General features: G+C 40.0%; 1 protein-coding gene across 1 annotated transcript; it reads right to left on the bottom strand.

Moving 5' to 3' along the window:
* Positions 1-1,385: 1,385 nt before the first annotated feature.
* On the bottom strand, positions 1,386-23,579 carry LOC104954890 (cryptochrome-1-like). The gene is made up of 15 exons (XM_010782095.1): positions 23,490-23,579; positions 21,580-21,743; positions 16,595-16,703; positions 16,269-16,411; positions 15,589-15,773; positions 15,020-15,108; positions 13,916-14,056; positions 13,092-13,403; positions 11,899-12,050; positions 7,079-7,281; positions 6,521-6,625; positions 5,955-6,107; positions 5,194-5,274; positions 4,478-4,599; positions 1,386-3,718 (listed from the first exon to the last, which is right to left on the bottom strand). The coding sequence occupies exons 2-15, from the start codon at positions 21,735-21,737 to the stop codon at positions 3,710-3,712; spliced, it is 1,962 nt and encodes a 653-aa protein (XP_010780397.1). The 5' UTR covers positions 21,738-21,743; positions 23,490-23,579; the 3' UTR covers positions 1,386-3,709.
* Positions 23,580-24,260: the final 681 nt, after the last annotated feature.

Genomic DNA, 24,260 nt, shown 5'->3' with positions numbered 1-24,260 from the left:
AGACTGAATCCACAACTCTAGAGAGACATTAAAACTGAACTTCAGAAAAAAATATAAATGAAACAAAAAGGAGAGTCTGCAGCCAACTAGTGGGCCTATGATGCTGTTTAAAAAGCAGGGGGGCTATGTGAGCGTTAACATACTCGATAAGACAATGCTAGATGGTCACTGGGCCCGGAAAGACTTTTCCCCATTGACTAACATTGGGAAAGAGACGTCTGTAAATCGTTGGATACTTTTTTTTAAACTAAATCAACTACCCAGTATGAACATTTGTATAACCCTTATTAAAAACATTCGGTCCTTAAGTTGTAAAATGTGCTAATGACGTTATTCTGAGAGTTATTTTCCTCGGCATTATGAACGCTGATCCAACCCACGGGACCGCGCCACCCGGTACGTTCATGTGACATGTTCAGTACTACACGTGTTTTACCTTTACCCATGGATGCACAATAAGAACGGATTATATGATTATATGAATACTTTCGTGACGTTTCGCTCTCTCAAAAGTTGGGCCATTTGTCTTCCAATGAGCAACTCTCATAGGAATGAACGAGGCCCCGCCTCCCACGCTGTATCCAGTTCTTATTATACATCCAGGTGCTGGACAAACCAATCTGAGTAGGGCGACAGGACGCTCATCAACGGCCACATATCTATCGACGGCCGAAATCGGTCCGCTGTGTCCGGGCCTTTAGATGCTCCAGGATTTTGCGCTTTCAAAGCATTAATGCATTCATTGCATCCATCACTTCCTGCAATGTGCATTCTTTTGTTGTTGTTGCATATGCTATATAAAATACATTGAACTTGAACCAGATCAGTGTTTTCTTATAGCGTAAGGCAAGTTTGATTAAATACTTTTAAAGACTTTTTGTATGCAGCTCGGAGTAAAATAAAGACCAACTTTAATAAATAAAAACAGACATCAATTGTCTTGCCTAGGGCAGCAAATTGGTCAGGGCCGGCCCTGACACAGGGCTTACTTTTTCTCATTTTAATCTGACCCACCTTCAACCTCGATGGTTCAAGCTGCTATTTGCTCTGCATCTGCTGACTCACAAACAACTGTGGAACGGTGGCGCGCTTGTAGTAATTGCGCCGCATTTGCGCTTCAGATGAGGCTCTCTCCGCAAAATGAGGCTCCCTCCGTGGGATGATGCCACCTACGCGAGGTGAGGCCTCAAGCAGTCTGGTGATCTGCGGGAGGAGCGGGCCTAACGTCAGTCTGTATATGAGTCAGAAAACCAGAGAACTCCAGAGTGTAACATGACATCAGTACACGTAAAGACAAGTTATGAGCGTGCATTTTGTTTGCAAGAGCACATCCATATTCATAAACAGTTTTATTGTGTGGGTGATATCTCTCCCTCAGCCCACACTTTTCAAGGAAAGACAGGTTACACAACAGACAGCTGAAACTGTAGCGAAAGTTAATCCTGTCATGGGGCTGGGGAAGGGATGAGTTTCGATTTGTTTTGGTGAGTATTATACGCTGCTCCCTCAAAATAAGCACCACCAGAACTAGGAAGCACGCAAGGTCATGCTCGTTCTCAGCTTGTTGACAAGATGATATGGATTTCCTTTAATGATAGCCTGGCCTGTCCTCTCCTATCCATGATCATTTAAAGTTATTAGCCAGGTCAAAGTATTCAAAAATATAATTCAATTTTTCTTACCACTTCTTCCGACGTAATTATGAAAAACGTTTTTAAATAAAAACTGAAAACATTCCCTGGGAATTTCAGAAAGGACAGCAATGCTCAGATCTAATATTAGATCAAACAAGTGTTTTCAGATTCTGAATGTTTGGTTAAAAAAAGTATTTGTGGACCCAATTACGTCACGGTCTGAAACGGCATCAAAAAGCATATTTTGGCCACTACAACTACTGCCGCGTACTGCCTGGGTGCTTGGTCTTTTGCGATTTATTTGCCTTTTTACTGCTGTGTATTACGGGAGCAACTTTAGGTCATACTTGGTTATGTGATTCATTTGCTATAATTTGATCAATCGCAAGCGTTAACTTTGGGTTTGAAGCGTTTGAAAAGGTGTTAACAGTTTTTTATTTCCTGTCATGAACTTAATCAAGCACAAGACAAGTATTTCACAACACAAGAAGCGAAGAAATAGATACATATTACAGAGATGATAGATGGCATCTGCTCAACAAAACTAACAAAAACAACTTTGTTCAACTTGTAGATGTATAAATATTGAGTACTGTAGTGTACACAGACAAAACTCTTCAAATCTCCACTGAAACCAGAACTTGCTCGGTAGAGCTTGGACAAGCCGCCATTAGCTCCAATCTGCAGGCCATTACAATTTAGACATTTTAAATATATGCTGCAGCTATTCACTGAATACTTAAGTGGCCTACATGTCTCCTTTTTGGAGTTTGTGACTGCTATGGTGGGTTAGCCGTCAGGGGAGCATACACTGTTTATTTCATCGTCTAGAGTTTTTGATTTGTTACTTCATGTGTACCAAACCTAGAAACCTGACATTAGTTTTGGCATTAAAGGTGAAAGTGAGGGTTTGGTAGAAATTAAATAAGACACAATCCTCCAATAGACAACTTTACAGTGGCCATTTTGCATCCCCTTTGTATGCGCTTACCATCGTTCGTTTCATGAGATCGTGGACACTCTGAAAAAGTTAGTTATTTGAAATTTTGTATTTACAATTTCACAAATCTGGGCTGCAAAATGTTGCAAGAAGCAATACATAAGAAATAAACTCCTTGTGCAGCACTCTTCAGGAGGGTACAGTGGTTTTTGAGGAATGTTGTTTCTCTCTTTTTGTGTCAACTCAACTTTTTTTAATTTGTTATACAGCACGTTTTGGTTTTTATAAAATATCTTCGAAAAAAACAAACACTTTGAAAGGAGTTTTCAGCAAACTGTTCTCTGTCCTCATGTTATTGGAAAGAAGTTACATCCACATCCTCTCGTAAATGAATCACAACATGTTTTTGGTTGTTGAACGTGTTGCACAGCAAAAAAGTTCAAATTTCAGCACAGAAGGCCTCAGAGATTCTCCAAAGTTATACAATTTTCTTCTACACACAGAATCTTTTAGAAACTCTCAATATTTCTGGGGGAAACAAAGAGTTGCGAATGGGAGTGAATTTTCAAGGGCAAATTCAAATAAAGATATCACGGAAATATAACAGCTATGAAAATCAGAATAATTCTATAACAAATCATGGTGAAACCATAGGAATGTAGAACAGGGTGACGTAGATAGCACAAAGATGTAGTTAAAGTACAAAAAGGTCTCTGGAAAAAATCTGTATAGCAAGAGTTGAATTGTTCTATAATTTACATGTATAGCTGCTTCAGAGTTCACACAGTATGTACTACTGTAACTGGTGGAAGCAGTTTTAAGACAATAATGTATTTATATATTTACAAATCATTTTTCCTGTGCAAGTTTCAGGTGTTTTGTTACTTTGCACAGTCCCCTTGCATCTTCACACCTGCATGCAAGAGGTCAGAGTTCAATGGACTTCTAGAAAAAGTGTCAAAAGTCACATTTTCACCTCTGCGTTTGCACCCCTGGGAATTTCTGACGTTAAAGACAGAGATTAGGTGTCTGATGTCAGCGTGTGTTTGGAGGACGGGCGGTCATGTTGGGATTTCCTCTCTCTGCTGGTTGGATGGTGATTTAAAATTAATCCTCATTATCATCAACGGCTGCTCTAGGTTGTCTGCAGGGGAGATAAGGAAAATACATTATTACAGAAAGAAAATAAAGAACAATTCATTTTTTTTTTTGTAGGAAAGAATATTTTCTTATGTGCTGAGCAGCTAAAAGAGTGTAACTCCTGTTTTCCATCATAGTTACTGTTACTTACACGAACAATTGTTTTGCATAGCTAGTGTCCTAACACCTGCTTTGTATTTTTTATTGTGAGCGTAGCTACTTCATGGCAGGTTGACATTTACATTGATGACTCTGTGCTGCCATTAGACCGTGACATTAAAAGAAGTAGTGGGGGCAGAAAAACTGTACGCTGTGTTTGTTGTATTTGCCTCGTCCAAAAGGTGTTTGTTGTCTTTGAACACACAAACATTGGAGGGGATATTACCTTGTGGGAGGATAGGCGACGCCACTGTCTATTTCACATGTGTCAACTCTCCAGAGAAACTGCTTTTTTATTACATTAACTCCAAAGATAAGCACATTCCTGCTACCTACCATTACTTATGTTTGTAATTTCATAATGCAATATCATGATATATCATGATTAATAAATACTGGAAAATAAATTGAGAAACTTCTAATGGATCAAATAAACAGGTAGCAGTGGCTTAAACCAGGCCTCTCACCACATTGATGCTAATAGATTTATAAAAACAATATATTTCCATAGCCTAGTTTGAAAATTATTTGAGGCCTTTACAAGTTTGGACAGTTTTTTTTATTATTTAAAAAAATAAAAACGTAGTTGTACTATATTTTGTACCTGTGCACTCTGCCTCTGCATCTTCTGCATGGAGAAGGACGCCGGGTCTCTCTCCCCCGACCCTTCTCGTTCCGATTCACGCTCCCTCTTTCCTGTAATGCTTCCTCTGCTGTGCAGAAGTCCTGAATGTCACAACAGGCAAGACAAAAAAGGTTATTGTTAGAAACACTCTACGAGGTTTATGTGTGATTACTAAGTAAGAAGTAAAGGTTATGTGATTACTCATCAGAGTAATATGTTGCCTAGGCACATGTGTATCTAGATACAAAAAAAAAACCATGAGAGCCCAATGTTAGAGAAACGTGCTTATCCATCTGCATCATTCCCGACGCTCTATATAAATGTGTTAATGTTTGATAAACATTAGCAAAATAACCGATAAGGCAACACATTAAGAATTGAATTGATTGCACAGTGGACAGCCTCAGTGACATTTATAAAATACATTAAAAATAAACCATGAATAAGGAAAATAAAGTTTCCAATTAGTTAGTGATTATTGATATATCTGTTTTCGGACTGTACACAAAAGTGGCCTTATTCTCCTTTACAATAATTCACTACAGGTTTATAGTTGGATAGGCATCAATAAGTCAGTATTAATGCAATAATTAGGTGTACGTGGTGCTACTAATGGATCATTTCTATCACATGCTATAGCTGAACATCCAGCAGCACACCAGCGACAGTGGTACCAGCCCCTTCCTGTTTCCTACCTGGGTGTTGAGGCACGGCGAACTCGTGGTAGAGTCGGCTGCTGGTGATGGTCTGGCTGGCTTCTGGCACTGAGGGGTATCCTGCAACAGAAAACAGCAAACAGACATATTTAATTGTGTTATTAATGAGAGGGCTCATAAGTATCATATACTCAGAATATAACAATTTCACCTTTTCCAAAAATAACAAATATATGGCATATTTAAAGCTAACATTTTAAATGCGCCAAAGAACTTCCAAGGCTAGTTTTTACTGTTTTCAATGTTGGCCCGTAGTTGTATGAATGAAATCCAGGCCTTTACTGGTTAGTCAGGACATAAAAATTAGAGTGACATGTATGTTGGATTAGATGAGATAATATGAATGCCCATAGGGAAATTCAGGTGTCAGCAACAGCAATAAAAGCATTGCAAAGGATAGGAGAGGTAAGAGGTCACACAAGGATAATGAAAATAAAAATGTAACAGAATAAATAAAAAATATATGAGACCACAATACTTAAGTACTGAGCAACAATGAGTAAACCCTACGTTTGACAACTTTTAATACATTTTTAAGCGTGCGTTTTGGGCGATGCTACCGGAAAGTCTTTATAATCGAAAGTGTTCATTCTCTGGGAAGGATGAATCTCAATGTCACTCTGTCCATAACATTCTTTTTTGTCGTTAGAAATTGTTGGTGATATGCACGAAATAGACTAAACTAAGCGTAAAATGGTAGGAATGCTAACAGAAATTACTCATATCGAAGATCGCCCTACCATGCTGCTGCTGTTGTTGTTGTTGTTGTTGTTGTTGTTGTTGTTGTTGTTGTTGTTGTCTGCTGCTAGGCCCCATTTCTTCTTCATTTTGAAAGTGCAGGATGTTCCCGCTGCCGTTACTCGCTGCAACCGAACTCCCCGACACTCCAGGCACTGAGAAAAAAAAAACACAGACAAAAACATGAGACTGACTGATATGGGTAGGTGTACTGTAGCACGCCATTTCTACAATAGCATCAACGATAAGGGCAAGAGAAACGCTGACACATCTTTATTAATATTACATTTAAACAGATGACATTATGAAGACTACCCTAACCATCAACTTGAATCTAACTTTACATTTCACTGTATTTTTAAGCTTTTAGTTTCTATAATTACTTGAGCTGTTTTTTTTAAATGTTTCTTATTTCTTCTTATTTTTTTTTATTCTATACATAATAAACAACTGCTTTCGGACTGAAGGTACAGTATACAATAAGGAATGTTCCTTTTTTTGTTATTTTTATTTTTAAGAAGGTACAATCATAGACGATAAATAAATAGTTAAAATAAAATTCACTTACAATGTGAATTGTTGTTGTTGGTCCCTGGCTGCTGCTCTCCGAGGGGGTAGGCCATCATTCCTCCATTCCCGTTCCCATTGGAGGACGGGACTGATGCCAGCAGGCCTGAAAGAAACAAAATACACAAACACGTATTTATTTTGTGAAAGGAGAGGACATTTTTCTTGACAGTACAGATGACGTAACTGTCCCTATTTGAATACAATTTTGCCAGCCTCTGCCTTCCTTTGTGTGGAGCAAAAAGATGAGCCTGCATTTTTTGAGTGCAGTAAAAATGTTTTTTTAAGGCTAAACACCAAAAAATATAGATTTTAATTTCATTGGCCTTCGATACGCTCTTAAATTATGCACAATTTGGAAAGAATTCTACACAGTCACTACTGGAATGTTAAAAAAGTACAATATGTATAATATAAATGTAGCCATATCTTTATCTGCAGCGCTTTAAACAGAGAAATCACTGATGCCTTTAAATGTACGCCTCGAATGTCCACATTATAAATTAGGATTCAAAGCTTCAAACTCTTTGGTACCATGCAGATTTGTTACTTCTCTTACCCAGTCCTCTGTATCGGCTCAGCTGCTGGTAGATCTGCTTCATCCTCTCGATGTTGAGCCGGCTCGCCTCTGCGTGATGCACCATGGGTTTGGGGTAATGGACGCCTATGATGCACTTGGCCGCGGCCTGCACGGACTCCGGAGCGTTCCACGGGTCGTAGATGTACTTTGCAGGGAAACCTCGGAGGACAGGTAAGTATCGTCTGGAAGCACAGGGAGACATTAGATTTGCAGGCTTGTGTCAAGGTTGTGGAAGGTTACAGAGTTAACAGAAGCAGGATTAATGCAGAAATACAAGATCTCATAATTTAAAAGGATAGGAAAAATATTTGAAAGCAGTTGCAATAACATTATTTATGTGTTTTTACTATTGTAAATGTTAGTTTGTGAGGTTTTATTGTGAAATATTGAATATGCAGTATAATTGTTTTGTTAGCGTCCTCATGCATGTAAATGTCACACATTAACATAATACGTATGTGTTGTGACAGGGACGCTGTGGCTCAGTGGATAGCAAGTTCGAGTCCCACTGCAGTCAGCATGTCGTTGTGTCCCTGGGCAAGACACTTCACCCCAAATTGCTCCTGTGGGGATTGTCCACAGTACTGAATGTTTAGGCGCGTTCACACCAAGTACTTTTCCCACAAAGGTTCCTGAGGACTACGATTTAGTTGCGTTCACACCAAAAAGTCCCAGGAACTAAATTAGTTCTAGAGAACCTTTTTTACTCCCTTTTCAGTCCCTGCTAGAGAGCAGGGACTTTCGTGGGAGAAAAAGGTTCCTATGTCTGATTGGCTGGGCGGAATGCAAACCACGCCCAGTCAAACTCCCAAAAACTTTTGTGAAGCAGCCATTTTATTATCCTCGCATTGCATTATTAGCATTACCATTAGCCCAGCGCAGAAACGCAGAGAGACTAACTTATGACAACACAAAATAAAACATGGGAGCGGTGAAGATGAGGAGGTGTCGGCGTTCTGGCCGTTTACTCGGAAGGCTTCAGTAGAAGCTGCTGAAGTCAGTCCGCGGACTCCGGGGACTTCCAGCCGGGGATTTTGGGAGGCAGTATACGCCGTGAAGTTGTTTGCGGCCCGCCAGTAAACCCAAAGCAGAAGAAGAGGTGACGTCAGCGACTTCATTTGCCTAATCCACCCCCAGGAACAAATTTCCGGTGTGAACGCGATCTGTACTTAGTTCATGAGAACTAAAGAGTTCTCAGGAACTTTTTTGGGAAAAGTACTTGGTGTGAACGCGCCTTATGTAAGTCGCTTTGGATAAAAGCGTCTAACAAATGACATGTAATGTAAAATGTAATGACTGATAAGAGCTTGATGGTCATCACCACGTCATGCTTACAGGTCTTATGGAAAATAGCTGCTAGAAAGTGAAAGCTACTAACAACCACAACACTCAGTCACAATATGGCTGAAGTGCATTAGAGTGAGTTGTATCGCAGTGCACAATGAGGACAATGTAGAAAAAAGGAGGGGGGCTGTGGTCCCAGACAAAATGTACTGTAAGTTGGTGTCACAACAGCCACACTACAGACACAAAGTGTAAACCTCTGAGAGATGAAGCCGATAAAACAAGGGCTGCAACAAGATAGAGAGGCCAACATCTATCAGAATCAGAATACCTTCATTAGTCCCACAGAGTCTACCGTTTCAAACTGATGATGTTTTTTCTTCCCTTGGACTGTCATGGATTTGCTCCGTGTGACAAAGAGAGGCCATCTACCTATTGCACCAGGTCCGACCTTACCAAGCCCAAGGATCTATAGAGAGAGATCACTGCTGGTTGAACGATGATGCTAGGAGACGTCTACTGTGACACACGGTTAGATAGCAGAGTGCATTGACCCCCACCCACCACCACCCAACGTAAACTTGAATTTTTTTTTCTTAATTTGTACTACTTTCTTGTCTTTGATTCTCCTTTGGCTTAAAAAAAAAAAGCATACCCATATCTTTATATTTCTAGAACAGTCGTCAAGAAAAAAAAAAAAATTTCAATTTAGAGAAATATTCATAGGCCTATGAACTTTTAGGTTTTTTAAGCCAAATATCTTAGGGCTGGGCAGTATGTCGATATAATATCAGTATTGTGATATGACACTAGATATCGTCTTAGAATTTGGTATGGAATATCATAAGTGCTGTTTTTCCCGATTTACCTTCACCCATTACTGATGATCAAAGATTACAAAAAAAGTCTTTCCATATACTTTTTAATGAAAACTTAAATTGTCACCCCTACAATATCGTCGCAATACCGAAATAGATTTATTTGGTCAAAAAAAAATTGATTTCCTTCATAATCACCCAACTCTAAAATGTTGACGAAAAAAAAAAACTGTAGGTTTGTGTTTGATGACAGAAGTCCTCCATTGTACTTCACAGCTTCAGGACCCTCCCTCCCTCCAATTCCCCCCAATGGTCAGACAGTGGGGGACTGAGAAGTTAGCACATGCATTGAAGTGGTCAGATCCTGCTGACTGTCCCCCCCCCCCACAACCACAGCTCCACACTCCGGGCCGGCCCACTAGGAGGCCCCCTGATTTCACCAAAAAGGGAAAACAACCCTATTGCCAGGAAGAACCTTGACCTGCCGGTAGCAAGTGGTCCTGCAGCGGATGGTGGGTGGTGTGTGGGCGGTGCAGAGAGTGTGTCTGTGTTATAAAGTGAAGCTGAGAAAGGTTAAGCTTTCAGATACAACGCAAAATAAAATGGCAGTGCTGTTAAGCTTTATTGTTCAGGATTTTACATTGCAAATGGGTCTGCCTTGTTCACGTTGCATCTCATTTAAGCAAAATAGAAACAGTGCCAAAACCTTTTGCCGAAAATATTAGCATGCATTTTAAATGTCAAATCTGAAGAAAATCATGCTCATTTAATGTGGGAAGCCCGACTTGTGATCAACATTTATATGGAATTAATTCTGCAGCACTACTCTGCTGTATGTTTCCTTTTTTAAGTGGTAGCGACACATTTGAAATAAAAATGTTCCGCCTTGTGTATATTGGCCACAAACAACCAATGGATGAAAAACAGATATTATCAACTACATTTAGATATTTCTAGCTCCTAACCCTTTTTGTGCCACTAATATATAAGTTAAAGATTTAGAATTATACAAAATCAGTTCATGTGACCTAAAACAAGTTTCAATCTGTTGACTTTTTTTGAACAGGCTTTTTTTCCGCTGCATTTAAATGCTAGTATGTGTCCTTATTTAATGTGCGTGTTTTTGTGTCTCATTGTTTGATAAACCCAGAAACAACTGGTCCAGGTCCACCTGAACCGGCAGGGCTGCATTCCCACAAGCAGAGTACCACTGAACATTTCTCAAAAGGATCGGACAAGGGGCTTTGCCCAGCGTCTGGACAACGGACCAGCGAAGTGCGGCACAAGAAACGAGAGACAGAGTCACCATGCTGGTCCAACGCCTCTTCTCACCACCCTCTGGAGAATGCTTCATAGTCCTCTACCTAACGAACACAGGAAAGGCGTTTGCATTTCCCTAACAAGTGGTTTGCCTGAAGACAAACACAGAGCCACATCGAGAGAAAGAGAAGAATGAATCTTCTTTGATGTAGAAAACACCTGAAGCCACCACTCATATATAATGTAACGATATGCGAAAGTACACAAGAGGCGCTTTCACACCGCAGTACTTTTCCCACAAAGGTTGGAACTAAGTACAGATGGCGTTCACACCGGAATAAGTCCCTGGGGGTGGATTAGGCAAATGAAGCCGCTGACTTCACTTCTTCTTCTTCTGCTTTGGGTTTACTGGCAGGCCGCAAACAACTTCACGGCGTATACTGCTGCCCAAAATCCCCGGCCGGAAGTCCCTGGAGTTGGGGACTGGCTTCAGTAGAAGCTGCTGGGAGTCCCAGCAGCTTCTACTGAAGCCTTCCGAGTAAATCGCCAGAACGCCGACACCTCCTCATCTCCACCGCTCCCATGTTTTATTTTGTGTTGCCATAAATTAGTCTCTCTGCGTTTCTGCGCTGGGCTAATGCTAATGCTAATAATGCTAATGCGAGGATAATAAAATGGTGGCTGGCTTCACAACAGTTTTTTTGAGTTTTACGGGGCGTGGTTTGCAATCCGCCCAGCCAATCAGAAATATAGCTCTTTTCTCACAAGAGAGCCGCATGAGAGTCCCTGCTCTCTAGCAGCGACGGAAAAGGGGGTAAAAAGGTTCTCATTAACTAATTTGAGTTCCGGCTCTTTTTGGTGTGAACGCGACATTTCGGAACTATATCGGAACTAAAGTGGGAAAAGTACTCCGGTGTGAACGCGGCTAAGGACATTCACAAACAATTAAAGGCACCTAAGCAGTGCACTGTGAACACTGAATTACAAAATACACAACTGTTTGCAAATAAGAAAGTGCTGAACATCGAGCCCAGAAATAAATGGACAGACGGGCAAAAGAAAAAAAGAGGACAGGAGGGAAGGATGTTTTCTTTCATTCACTTACCCAGAGAGTCTCCTTTAATCCCCCATCTCTCTCTCTGCTTTTATCTGCTAAATTGTACCTGCCACCCTGTATGAGCTGTGTGTTTGAGTGTGTGTGTGTGTGTGTGTGTGTGTGTGTGTGTGTGTGTGTGTGTGTGTGTGTGTGTGTGTGTGTGTGTGTGTGTGTGTGTGTGTGTGTGTGTGTGTGTGTTCTTTGTCTATACAATAATATGAAGTCTCCTGCTCTCTGTGCCTATGTTTCCCTGTCTGCATGTAGTCCATAGACACAGAGGGAGGAAAGGTGCCATCCAGGTAGGGGGGTCAGCATTAAGATACCAATAAAAAGGTACCCACCTAATGAAGTCCCCGTTGGGGTCGGTCCGACGGCCGAAGCCCACAGGGCAGTAGCAGTGGAAAAACTGCTGGAAAAATGAACTGCAGGACAGCCACATCCAGCTGCCTGCGTTCACGCTCCAGTCTGCGTCGAGGAGAAGCTCCTCAAACACCTGTGACACAAAGACAACAGGCTCAGCGTCATGGCTTTCAAATGCTGAACAACATCCTGCCACTAACTCTTTTATGTCTTCAAGTCAGGCTTTTGTCTTACAGTGCTGCAACTACTTTTGTTAAAGGAGCCCTATTATGCTCATTTTCAGATTCATATTTGTATTTTGTGCTGAAATGTGCGATGTGAATAAACTTGCATTGACATTGATATTCTGGAGGTCACAATTGTCTAGGCTTTTGATGAAAAGATCTGCTTCATTTGGAATTTAAAAAACAAACTGACGGGCATACAGTATATGGGCATCTACTAATTGATATGATATGTGTTTTCACCTAAATTAAGACCCCGTTTACATGGAGACGGTTCGTGTTGTATCTGCTACTTTTCTCTTTCGTATAGCCCGTTCGTTCACACGAGGCCATAACCGAACCGCGGAAACGGACCCCTCAAACGATAACGGGTCCCAAGGTGGATAGATCTGCGGACGAAACGCTCTGGGGGGCCAAACGGCTCTGTGTGTACGTCCCATACGATCATTTCCTGATAACGATGAACCAATAGCCTCCACCTCTGCTGTTCACTGCTGTAGCATGGTCAGTAGCTACTGTCAGTAGCTACTGACCATGCTACAGATGTTAGTGCAAAATCTACAGCTCCTCTACCACAACCATCAGTAACAAGTGGACATGGAGAACTACATGTTGCTAAATCCACCGCGGAGCATAAACAGAAGGGCAATCAGACAACCATGCTCGGGGGTCTTCTTCGCTGCTTTTGGTGTATTTTGTTGCGGAAGTACAGCGCCACTTCATATGTACTACGTCTCCAGCGGGTCGAGTGGTCTCGTGTGAACGGACACGTTTCTTCAGCCGATACCGTGTGAACGGAATATTTTTTTGATATCGAATTTGGTTCATTCTCAGTTTCGTTTCCGTGTAAACAGAGCATATATGGGCCTAGAGGTTGAAACTCATTATTCAAGTCTAGAATTGAATCCTCTTGTTTTTCCTCCCCTGCATAAACATGTCAGCCTCCTCACCTTCATCCCTTCCTCCCAACTGATCCAAAGGTCGCCCCTCGTGAGGAAGCAGGCCACAGCATGCCGGGCCAGGTGATGGATCCAGCCCTCCTTCCGTAGCTGAGTCATGATAGCGTCAATCCAGGGAAATCCTGTCTTAGCCTCCGCCCATTTGGCAAGTGCTTCAGGATTTTTGTCCCACGGGATACGCACGCAGATCGGGTTTCCCTCCATCTTGTCGAAGCGTGGGTTGTTGGTTGCTGTGGTGTAGAAGAACTCTCGCCACAGTAGCTGGCCGTACAGGGAGAGTGGAGGGGAGCTGTTCTTTTTCACCTGGAGAAAAATAAACACGGCAATAAAACATTAAGTACACAATGTCAAGGTGAAAAGATAATCACAACCGAAAAATGTTTTTTTTGTTCTAAGACAGGTGTGCAGGATTGTGACAACAGTGCGCGGAAGCTTTTTTTTACAATTTTCGGTAAGAAAATCTGAAAAATAGATATACAAGCATGCTGGCTTAGCTGTGAGATGTGAGATGTCTTTTAGAGCTAAATTGAAGTAGCACTAGTCTCTAAATCTTACATTTTGGCACTCATATCATTAGGTTTTTGGTCGAGTTGCAACGACTTGATGTCTGGGGAATTCTAACCTCCATAATTTCTTCTCATTGAGCTTTATTCTATACCTACACGGTGACATACATATGTATCGATACCTAGAGAGCATGCGCGAAACATGGGTGTCACTGATTTGATTTGGGAATTTTACACACCGCCTGTAGAAGTTGATATGAAACAGCACAAGTCAACATGTATGTTAGACTGGAGGAGTTGGGATCTGACCTTGCGGTAGAGGTCGGTGAGCTTGAAGTAGAACAGGCGGCAGGAGAGGCAGCCGAAGCGCAGGTATGGGCTGAGGCCAGTCGGGCTGGCGAGCAACGAGTTGGCGTTCATTCTGGGACGCTCAAAGTTAGCCACCCACGCCTGGAAAAAAAATAAGGAGAGAAATACAGGAGGTCAGGGAGAGAGGTAGGGAGTGATGAGAGGTACTAGATAAGGCAGGGCACTGTTATAAAAGGTCATCATTTTAAATAAATGGCATCATTACTCATAAATACTATATTACTATACCTTAGTATACAATTACTTGGTGTGCTTTGGTGTGTTATTGTACATAAACACAGTAAAATAAATTAAGATGTAAAATAAGTACAAATACGACAAAAACTAATTGTAAAAACTATTATAAAATAGAAAAACAAGTACAAATTTAACAAATTACTGATACATTATATTCAACATTTAAAGTGGAATAGCTACGCTGTTTTAAAGTGTTATTATAATGCGGAAATGTTCAAAATAGTGTAACACATTTGCAAAAGTTGACATTACAGAGTCAAATGTTGTTTATGAGGAAAGTGCTTAAAGGTGACCTATCATGCAAAATGCACTTTTGTACATCTTGTATACATGAATATGTGTCCCCAGTGTTCCAGGGAACTCACGAAGTGTCAGAAAACACAACCCTCTCTATTTTCCTCCATACCCAAGTCTCTTAAAAAGGGGCTGCAACGGATCTGATACAGACTGATCCAGATTTGAACACTTCTCTGATGTCACAGAAGTTGCGCTACGGCTATTGGGCCAACTCCACCAATCAGGAGGAGACAGCCACGGACATTGCCGTTCCAAAGCGCTGGAGACGCTGTAGTACATATTTCAGGCCTGTAGATGGTGCTGTTCTCACAGAATCAGCCCATGCAAAGACAGTGTTAAATTGAGCGAAATGAGGAATGGCTAAAATGCATGATCTGTTTGGTATTTTGAAAAATAAAAAGTATAAATATGCCTGATATAGGTATGGTCCCACACTATATTATTCAAATATAGCATGATAGGTCCACTTTAAATAAGTGTGTTACTAGAAGCAGGCGGTGCAGTACCGACCTTTCTCTCCAGATGGCGCTCTATCCTCGTCAGAGCCTCGGTCTCTCCTCCGGGCCAGACGCCTGTAGGCAGGCCCTCTGTGTCAAAGCCTGAAAACAATCATGGGGATTACCTTCCTGCTTTAAAGTGTTGCACTCACATGCTGGATGAGTCCACAATCCTTCAGTTATGTCATGCTCCCTCAAATAACAACATGTAGTTTCATCCAGCAGATACAAATCCATACAAAGCATCATTATTGTTGGCCTTGACAACTGTTTGGATGATAGAACATGTTGATCTTTTTTGCTTATATCCAATCTATGAATATAAATCTTATAAACAAAAGGTTACTGTGTTGTTGTCCTTGTATGTAGTTGTGTTGTGTACTGTTCAACCGCTTTGTCATTGTCTTCAATTTGTATATAAAAAAAGTCAGTAAACAAAGACAAAAAAACTTGTTCCACACTTACTATGTACACATTAACACATTTAAGATAAAAAAAACTCTGCAAAGAGGGTTTTAGAATATTGTAATATCATATATATTTTTTTAATGATAGTCCTTGTGTGTACGTTTGTTTCCTCACCTAGCTCCTCCAGGGACGGGACCCCGTACTCTTCTCCGTGGTCCTCAGAGACGGGGGTGACGCAGCGACCCATCAGGGCGTCTGACAGCGTCTCCACGGGCATCTCAGGAGGATCCATTCGACTGATCAGAGTCTGGAAACGCTTGTAGGTGAGAGGAGGCTGTCCGCCATTCAGCTCTATGATCCTGGGGAGGGATGGAGACAAGGACCGATCAAGTTTGAATCTTAAATCAAATTTCCAACAGATATTAAAATATTACGAAAGGAAAGTCAACAATTATTTAGCAAAATATTTAAAAGTAAAGCTTATTTTTTTTTAAATGAAGTACTGCTTGTAGTCTATTATCTAGTTATATTAGTACAGCAAAGGAATAAATAGATATATTTTGAGATTCAAAAATAAATTATATATATATTTTTAACTAACTAGCTTCTAATTATCTTAAAAGGTTGATTCACTTTAGTATGTTCCTATCAATGCCTTTACATTCTTCAATTTTTTTTATGGAAATAAAAAATACATTTTCACACGGCTCATCGTAAATAAAACGAAATATTTACATTTATAGAAAAGAATATCATGTATTTATTATTTACACCTTCAGATACGATGAGACATCTAGCTTCACAACAATTTACTCCATGTATATTTTAAAATGGTGTATTAGTATTTGTCTCACTTGTCTAGATCGTAGAGGGTGTGTGACGTCTTGACGATGACCTCCACCCCGGCCTCCATGGCCAGCTTCTTGATGGCAGCGTCTCTCTCCTTCCCAAACGGCTCCGTATCGTACTCAAAGGTCAGGCGAGAGATCTTCCACTCCTACGACAGGACAGGGAGATATCACAGTTTACTCAGCAGGCACAAAGAGACGTCTTCAAATGTTGTTTTATTTAACAGACAGTCCCAGACTCAGCATATTCTATTGTCAATATTTATACTTCTTAAACAACTTTGTTTAAATTAGATTATCAGAGCACGTGCTGATTTTCTGTTATTGATGACCTTAAAGAGCCGTGGGAACACGTTGGCTGGTTGGCCTCTGATGACAAAGAGGCGAGAGTTGAGCTTCCTAAGGTTGGCATCAAGATCCTCCAAACACTGAAGGAGAAACCTGAAGAAGAAGAAGAGGACAACAAATTAATTACTGATCATCTGATTATACCCTGGAGTCATGAGGCAAATAGAAATGTGTCTTTGACAGAAGAAATGGGTCCACCAGCAGAAATTCCGCAATACCATTTTAATGGCTGTAGCTTTTCTCATATAATAGTATAATAAATGACAATACAGTAATTTAATTGACTGTGATGACTGTATTGTAATTTACGATAACTGTGAATTAAAACAACATATACTGCAATATAAGACTCCAGCCATAACGCCCACATGTAGTTATGCCCACCTGTGCTACATTTTCGCTAAGCCCAACAAAAAAAAGTACTATTTATTTTCTTTCTAGGTCAATAGGTTTGATAAAAATGTGTGTGTTGAGAGACTTAGAAGAAATGTGTGTGTTTGGGGCTTTATGACGCAGTCGACCACCAGGCGAGAACACATCTCCCTCACTGTCAGACTCACAGCTTTAATGGATTCACATAGATTAGAAAAAAATAACATGGTAGCTCCCTTTGTGCCTCCAGCCCTGAGGAAAAGAGAATAAAGCCAGCCTATTATTTGATGCGCCATCTATGATTACTCTAGGATGCATTTAACCTTTTTATGTGAACTGTACATTAGCATCTCCATTATTGCAAACCCTGACCATGTGATCATGATTGTCCTTCTGAAGCGACCGTTTTTGTGGTTCTACCTGTGACAAATGGCCTGAATGTCACTCGTGACGCACTCTCCTCTCTGTTCTCCAAATTGACTAATCATAGCTTCCGGTCGGTAACACGTTGTGGCGGAGAACGCTCATAGAAACCCTTGAACTTTCAATAATTTGGCCATGCAGTCAAATGTATGATTCTTTTTTCTTTTTCAAGCGGCACAAAACGTGTTCGGTTTGCTCCTGTAATATCCTCTTACAGCTTCCTTTCCATCTTTAAGCGATGTTTGGTTGCTAACTAAGCGATGGAAGTAGGTAGGGCGACATCCTGTGTTTTAGGCTTCCTGATATTATACCAGATTTCCTAGTGCCTAATGCCAAACTGTGAGTGGGAATTAGTGTGTTTGAGGGGTGCGTGTTGTTTGGTTAAGTAAATGCCATGGATCAATTACCATGGTTTCCACGGATGTAAACCAAGAATCATTTTATCAGTTTTCATTGTTGGCCCATTTTCCAGTGTACAGAGGGCTGAAGTGTAATCCCTCAAGTATGACGGTGCAACAACAACAACACATTTTGGGAGCACGATACAAAGCAGTAATGTACACTTTAAGTAACACACAATTCAGATGTATGCAACAGTATAAGTAGAAGAGTAGTTGTAGGTTTCAACAAAGCACTTTGACATCCCATTCAAAGGTGAGGGCGGAGATGAGACCCCGAGGCTATAAGGATTATTTTACAAAGCTAATAATCCCTGTGTGGTGTCTCTTTATTGTCATTGCTGTAAGACCTCTGCTCCCATAACATGTTCAATGAGGTCAAACTAAATCTGAACACAGACGGGCAGTGAGGTCACGCTAACTTGAGGCGTGGGCCTTCCTAAACATGATCTGCAGTTATGAAACTAGTGTGGAGCTGTTGCCCAAACTGACTGTCTGACTGCAGCTTTACTGCAGTTTTCAAATGTCCAATATATGCTTTCCATTTAAAGACATAAGCCTATGACAATTGTTGTATGCACACTTTTCAACCAACTCTAACAAGGATATTGTTTAACCACAGGAGTAATTCTAAGAAAAAGAGAGAAAGGATTTGATAGTTTGAAAACTCAGTGAGGATGTACTTCAAATTATTTTACGATAACTAACAAAATATGACATTTTCTTTGGGCGGCTTATGAGAAAAATTCATCCCATATTCTGCAAAATGTATTATCTGTAGGGAAAAAAATATTGAAAATCAGACTTGGTGTGTTTTTGATCATTTGATGTGTGTGCGCGCGCTACACTGGTAGCCTAGTCAGTCCTTATATAACTGCTCTGGCCTACATCTGGTTGAATACACTCTCTCAGCATGGAATTTGCCACAACCAATCCCTAAACTGAGTAACATTTATTTAATAATTTTTTATAAACCAAAGTTGTATAGTGCCTTGATTATTTAAATAGCAGCTCAACGGACCTATGAGATATTTTAAGTTGCAGTTTAAGGTAAAAATAACACTCCTAATTGGATGATGGGGTGTCATACACCGACCTGCAGGTCCTTGAACTTCAGAAATTGTAATCAGGCCAACCCTCTTGACTAGAGATGTCCCGATCCGATCACGTGATCGGGGATCGGAGCCGATCACGTGATTTTCAAAAGATCGGAATCGGGAGAAAAAAAATCGGGGATCGGGATTTAAATTTTTTTTTTATAAATACTTTTTTTTAAATTTTGTATTCAATGTTACAAAACAAAAATGACCATGTTCAAGTCTTAAAGTCATCCTGAGGCCTTAGTTTTGGTTTCAAATTACAGAACATCATGTATGTGTTGCTTCTTTGGGGCTTGTTTTCATAGACCTGGTTGCTTATTTCTCTCAAATCTGGCAACAGAGTGGGCAGGGCGCAGTGTCTAATTGTAGCAGTAAGCTAACGAGTACTGAAAGCTTTATTTTGTTTTGATCCAATGCTGCACAACCGAACTGATTCAATGCTGCTGTGAAAGAAAGAAGCTATATCCATGTTGGATAGAATATCCAATTTAAATAAAAAAATAACCTTAAGGGACAACTTGAATGCTTTTTTTCTCTTAATGTATTGCATAAAGATCGGATCGGGAAAAATCGGTATCGGCAAATTGTCAAAATCAAATGATCGGAATCGGATCGGGAGCAAAAAAAGGTGATCGGGACATCCCTACTCTTGACCCAACCCTGAGTCCATTAAATAACGCATGCTGTGCAGAAAAGGAACTCATCAAACACAAATAACTGTATTTCATACTCTAGTCAAGGTAAAAAAACATAGAAGTTGTAGCTGGGATTTTTATTAAAACTTGGGACTAAAACCTTCCCAGAGAACCAAATTAAAGCATGTTCAGAGAGCTATAGTGCAATGGGAATGTTTCATAAAAGGTTTCTCTTGAAAGAACCATTAAGACACTAATGATGGGAAAAAATAGATTCATTCAGTTTCAAATGTTGCATCCAGTTGTGGAAGCTGACCAGTTGTGGAGGTCAGCTAACAATGCTATCCGTAAGCTTCATGAAGTCAGCATTTTAACATCAAAACAAACTGACAATAATAAAGATGTGGATCCGCTTCACCAGTGACGTAAACATTTTGTTTTTAAAAACCATCAGCATCAGACACCACTGATGTGTGTTTCCTGCCTGTGTGACGCCATGGCAATCTGTTCATCATAAAGATCAGCTGGATATAGGTCAATGACTTCAGGATTGGATATTGATTCCTTGATTCCTGTGTCAAGAAGCAGCTACTGTAAGAGCAAAAACAGGCCAGTGAGCAATGAATGTTGGAGTGATATCTGCTCTCCTCCCTGCAGAGCAGATATCACAGTTCACAATTAGACTCAGCTCTCACATGGACTCACAGAAATCCCCAAAACACAGGCCAAGATGTATCGTACAAAACACAAACACGGATCTTATATACAAACCATTTATCCCTGCATCTATTTTAATAACCTTCTAATACTTAAAGCCTGGTTCTCTTTGGGAATCAGACTTGTGCTGGAACCTATTTATTATTAGGTGCATCACTGCCAAAGCTGTAAACCCATACTTATTACTTCCAAATCCACTCAAACTAAGGTTGATGATATTGTGTCGTCCCTGGTTCATTCAAAACCAAAGCCAGGTGGCAAAAAGAGGCTAAACACGTTTTAATTCATTTGAATGCTGTTGATGTATTGTGATTTGAACGGTGTCCATTATCATCTGGCCGGGGACAACAGCTGGAAATTAGCAATGTTGGCTAAAGCTGCCCCATTTACTGTTTTTTTGGGACAGTTGATCAATGGGGACTGTCCATGAAACAATAAACAAATAAACTAAACTAATAACCCTTGATCCAAATCCTCACTTAATTAGAAGGAAAGCACAAGACTGAAAAGCATCCAAACCTTTGGCAGACAGTGAGCAAAAGTCTCCCTCAACCATCAAATCTAAAAGCCTTAGATACAAAAGAAAACGCTTCAAAAGCAGAGAAAGGGTGACTCCCTGTTGTGTGTTCGAGCACTGCAGCTCCGTGGTTTTATAATGTTTGCTCTAGTTCCCTGTCTGCCCTTTCAGCAAATCCTGATTATGTATGAGTCACAGCTCCCAGAAGTCTCTCTGCAACTGACTTTGATCATCCTTATACAACAGGAATAAAGCAGTGAATTTCACATTATCTAATCTGACCCACTACACAAAGTGTTGTTTGTTCCCCCTTATTGCTTGTGTTTTGTTTTTGTGCAGTAATAAATATACATGGTTTTATTGGAGGTTAGGGTTACTATTTCTTTACTATTTCTAACTTAGGTGCAGTGGAAACAAGCTGTACACACAACATTGACAAATTACCAGCTTTTGAGGTCCTCATGTTCATACTGTTCAGCTCTGCCACTTTCAATTCTGATGTACTTCACATCTTAATTGTCATTTTCATATTGTAATTGCTTTTGTGTATGTTTATATATTTTTTTATTTGTATTTTTTTTGTAATAATTCTGTATTTCTTCCCTTTCGTGTAAAACTGAAATCCTCTTAATCAAAAACGCAGAAGCAAAATCATTGTATGTGTAAACCTACTTGCCAATAAACTGGATTTTGATACTTTACCAAATGTAGAAATGTGTTAAGTTATCCATGATATATAATTGCAGTCTTTAAACCAAAATTAAACAAAAGCGATATTTCCCACAAATTAATTATAAATCCTCTCACCTCCACCTGTTGACACCGACGTTGGACGAGCCTGCAAACCAAGGGTCCAGGAAGTAGACGCAGCGCACAGTGCCGGCTCCTTTGACCGCCTGCAGCAGGGCCGGGTTGTCATGGAGACGCAGGCCTTTACGGAACCAGTGGATGGAATTTGGGGCCATTTTGTTCTGAAGAGAGTAAAAGAAGAAGAAGAAGAAGAATGAGCAACTAAATGGTGCTTAATCTTTGGAGCTGAATGAAGACGTCATGTACAGAACAGAAAAATATGCACTTTGCTACTTTCTCTTTTCTTTTCTTTTTTTTTACAGTTTTCTCAGTACAAAACAAAATGTCCACAAACATAACTGACGCATTCAAGTTTTATCAGTTGCCAACACTGTCGGATGTTCCAAGAATACACAATGTGAGCAACACATCGCAAAAGCCAAATCATTTAATGCCGACTAATTATTGTTTAAAACTAACAATTGAGTGACCTTTAACAATTACGACAGATTACGATTTTATGACCTAAACTTTGTTGCTGCAAAAGATTATGATATAACGATTATGGGTTGAGCTGTAAATCAAAAGACTACTGATGGGCCAATAATTATTTTCAGGAACTATAATTATGATGCCGGAGGACATTTTCCTAGATATTTCTCTCTGTACTTATTATTGAAGCTGTTCATTTTAACATGCATCCTATGTGAGATAAAGCTACTAGATTACTAAATAGATTGGCTCATGATTAGAGGAAGCATAAACTGGACTGCAGTTCAGAACATCAGCAGATACTGAGGCATTAAAACATTGAAGTCTTAATAATTTACCAGCAGCACAAGTGACACTTTTAAATGAATTGCCACTTCAAGACTTATAAAGGCAGGCTTTCTTCGCTTTCTTCGCTTTCTTCACATAGATTAAACGGCAGTCAATAACAAAAGGCGTATGATGCACAGGACAGGACCCCATTTAAAATCAGCTGCACCATTACAATAAATGTAAATACTGTCGGATCGGATGCATTACTTTTGATTTCCAAAGGAATAATAAAACTGATTTTTGGCTTCACATAATGAGTTTGTGCTAGCTGTTGAATTGACGTGAAATAATGCCACCAGAAGATGACACCAAGAAGCTAAATTGAAGTGAAAACTAGGCCACACTTGTAATCCATTTTGTGAATCAAGAGTGATGATAGGCAGGGTCTTTCCCAAGCAAGTGTAAGCACTACTGGTAAAGGAGATCACAGACATTAGTAATTTACATGATTGGTTTAAAAAAGTTACAGGTCTAGGTCTAGCATCAGCGGAGTCAGAGACTTGCAGGAGTTGGATAAAGTTTTGGTGTGTGTTCTCAAAAATATTCCCTCAGTTGATATGGCTCCTGGGCATCTTGTACATGTTGTATTTACCTAATTTTATATAACTTAAAAATATTTAGGGGATGAAAAAGGGACAGGGTGTGGATGGGACACCAGCTGAGAGTGACTTGAGCATTTCAAATATTGCATTGCATAAGAAAGATGCAAAAATGAGTAAACAATATCCAAATAAATGTTTCTATTGCTTGATATTTGAAATATACAAATGTTTTAAGGTCAGTGTCAAAGCGATGGTTTGTATGACTTCTGCAAAAGAAAATTAGGTCACACTGTTTATTCTGAATGAATTGAATCGACCTCATAGGCTAGACATTATGGCATCTCCCATCATTAATACAAAATGACAGTGCAAATAAGGAGCTGCTCTCAAAATGTCATTAAGGACTGTAAATAGGTCTTCAAAAATATACTTTAAGTTCAAGTGATGGTAAGGAAGCACCATATCTGTAGAATAAATCGGGGTCACCAGAACAATCCTCATGCTGGTTATACCAGCCGGTTTCCTTAACACTCACACCCCACATATGCAAAATACCCTTCTTACCTTATGCCTGCTCCTTGTAGTTTATATTTATTTCAATTCCAAAGAAAGACGCATTTCTTCCCAGTGTTACGATGTACGGGGTAGTGCAGAGAGCCTAGAAGAACTCTGTGAATGTGTCTTCTGCTGCTGCACTAGTTTAATCAGAGTTAGGCTCACTGCGCATGCGCCAGCCGAATCTCATTTTGCTTTCAAGCAAGCCCCCAGGAAGTGCGCCGGACTCTGGCTGCATCTCAGGGTGCGTCCAGGGGCCGTCCCTGGCCAACTTGGGGCTCCAAGCGACATTGTGAGATGACCCCCCCCCCAACCGACAGGAGTGAACACATTTTTGTTGGGAAACAAAGTACTTTGGAAATATAATTCTTGTTTATTATTATTATCAACAGTTACTTTTTTATACAGTGAGGTAAATGGTAAATGTGCATGTATGTTGTTCAATATGCTTTTACAGGTGAATACGTCTGCATTTCCTGCCAAATACTAGCCTCAAAAATATTAAAATATAATTAATGCAAATAAACTACTTCTACTAATAATAATAATCATAATCAATTAAATAATATAAATACTATATTATTTTATTATAATATAGTTGTAATATAGTCAGGACAAAACATGCTTATTACATGCTAAAAAACTGATATTTCTTAAATCTGTATTCAGTTCCCTCTGTCAGCAATGTATCAACAACTACACACACATTCCTATCAGTATTTATCTGTGTTGTGGTTGACATGATGATGACTGTTAGGAGTTAAGGGGAGAGGCTGAGCA

The sequence above is a fragment of the Notothenia coriiceps genome, unplaced genomic scaffold (genome assembly GCF_000735185.1).
Source record: "Notothenia coriiceps isolate Sejong01 unplaced genomic scaffold, NC01 NC01_scaffold00024119, whole genome shotgun sequence".
Lineage (NCBI taxonomy): Eukaryota > Metazoa > Chordata > Actinopteri > Perciformes > Nototheniidae > Notothenia > Notothenia coriiceps.
Note: the sequence above shows the minus strand (reverse complement) of the source record. Positions and strands in the feature narration are given on the sequence as shown.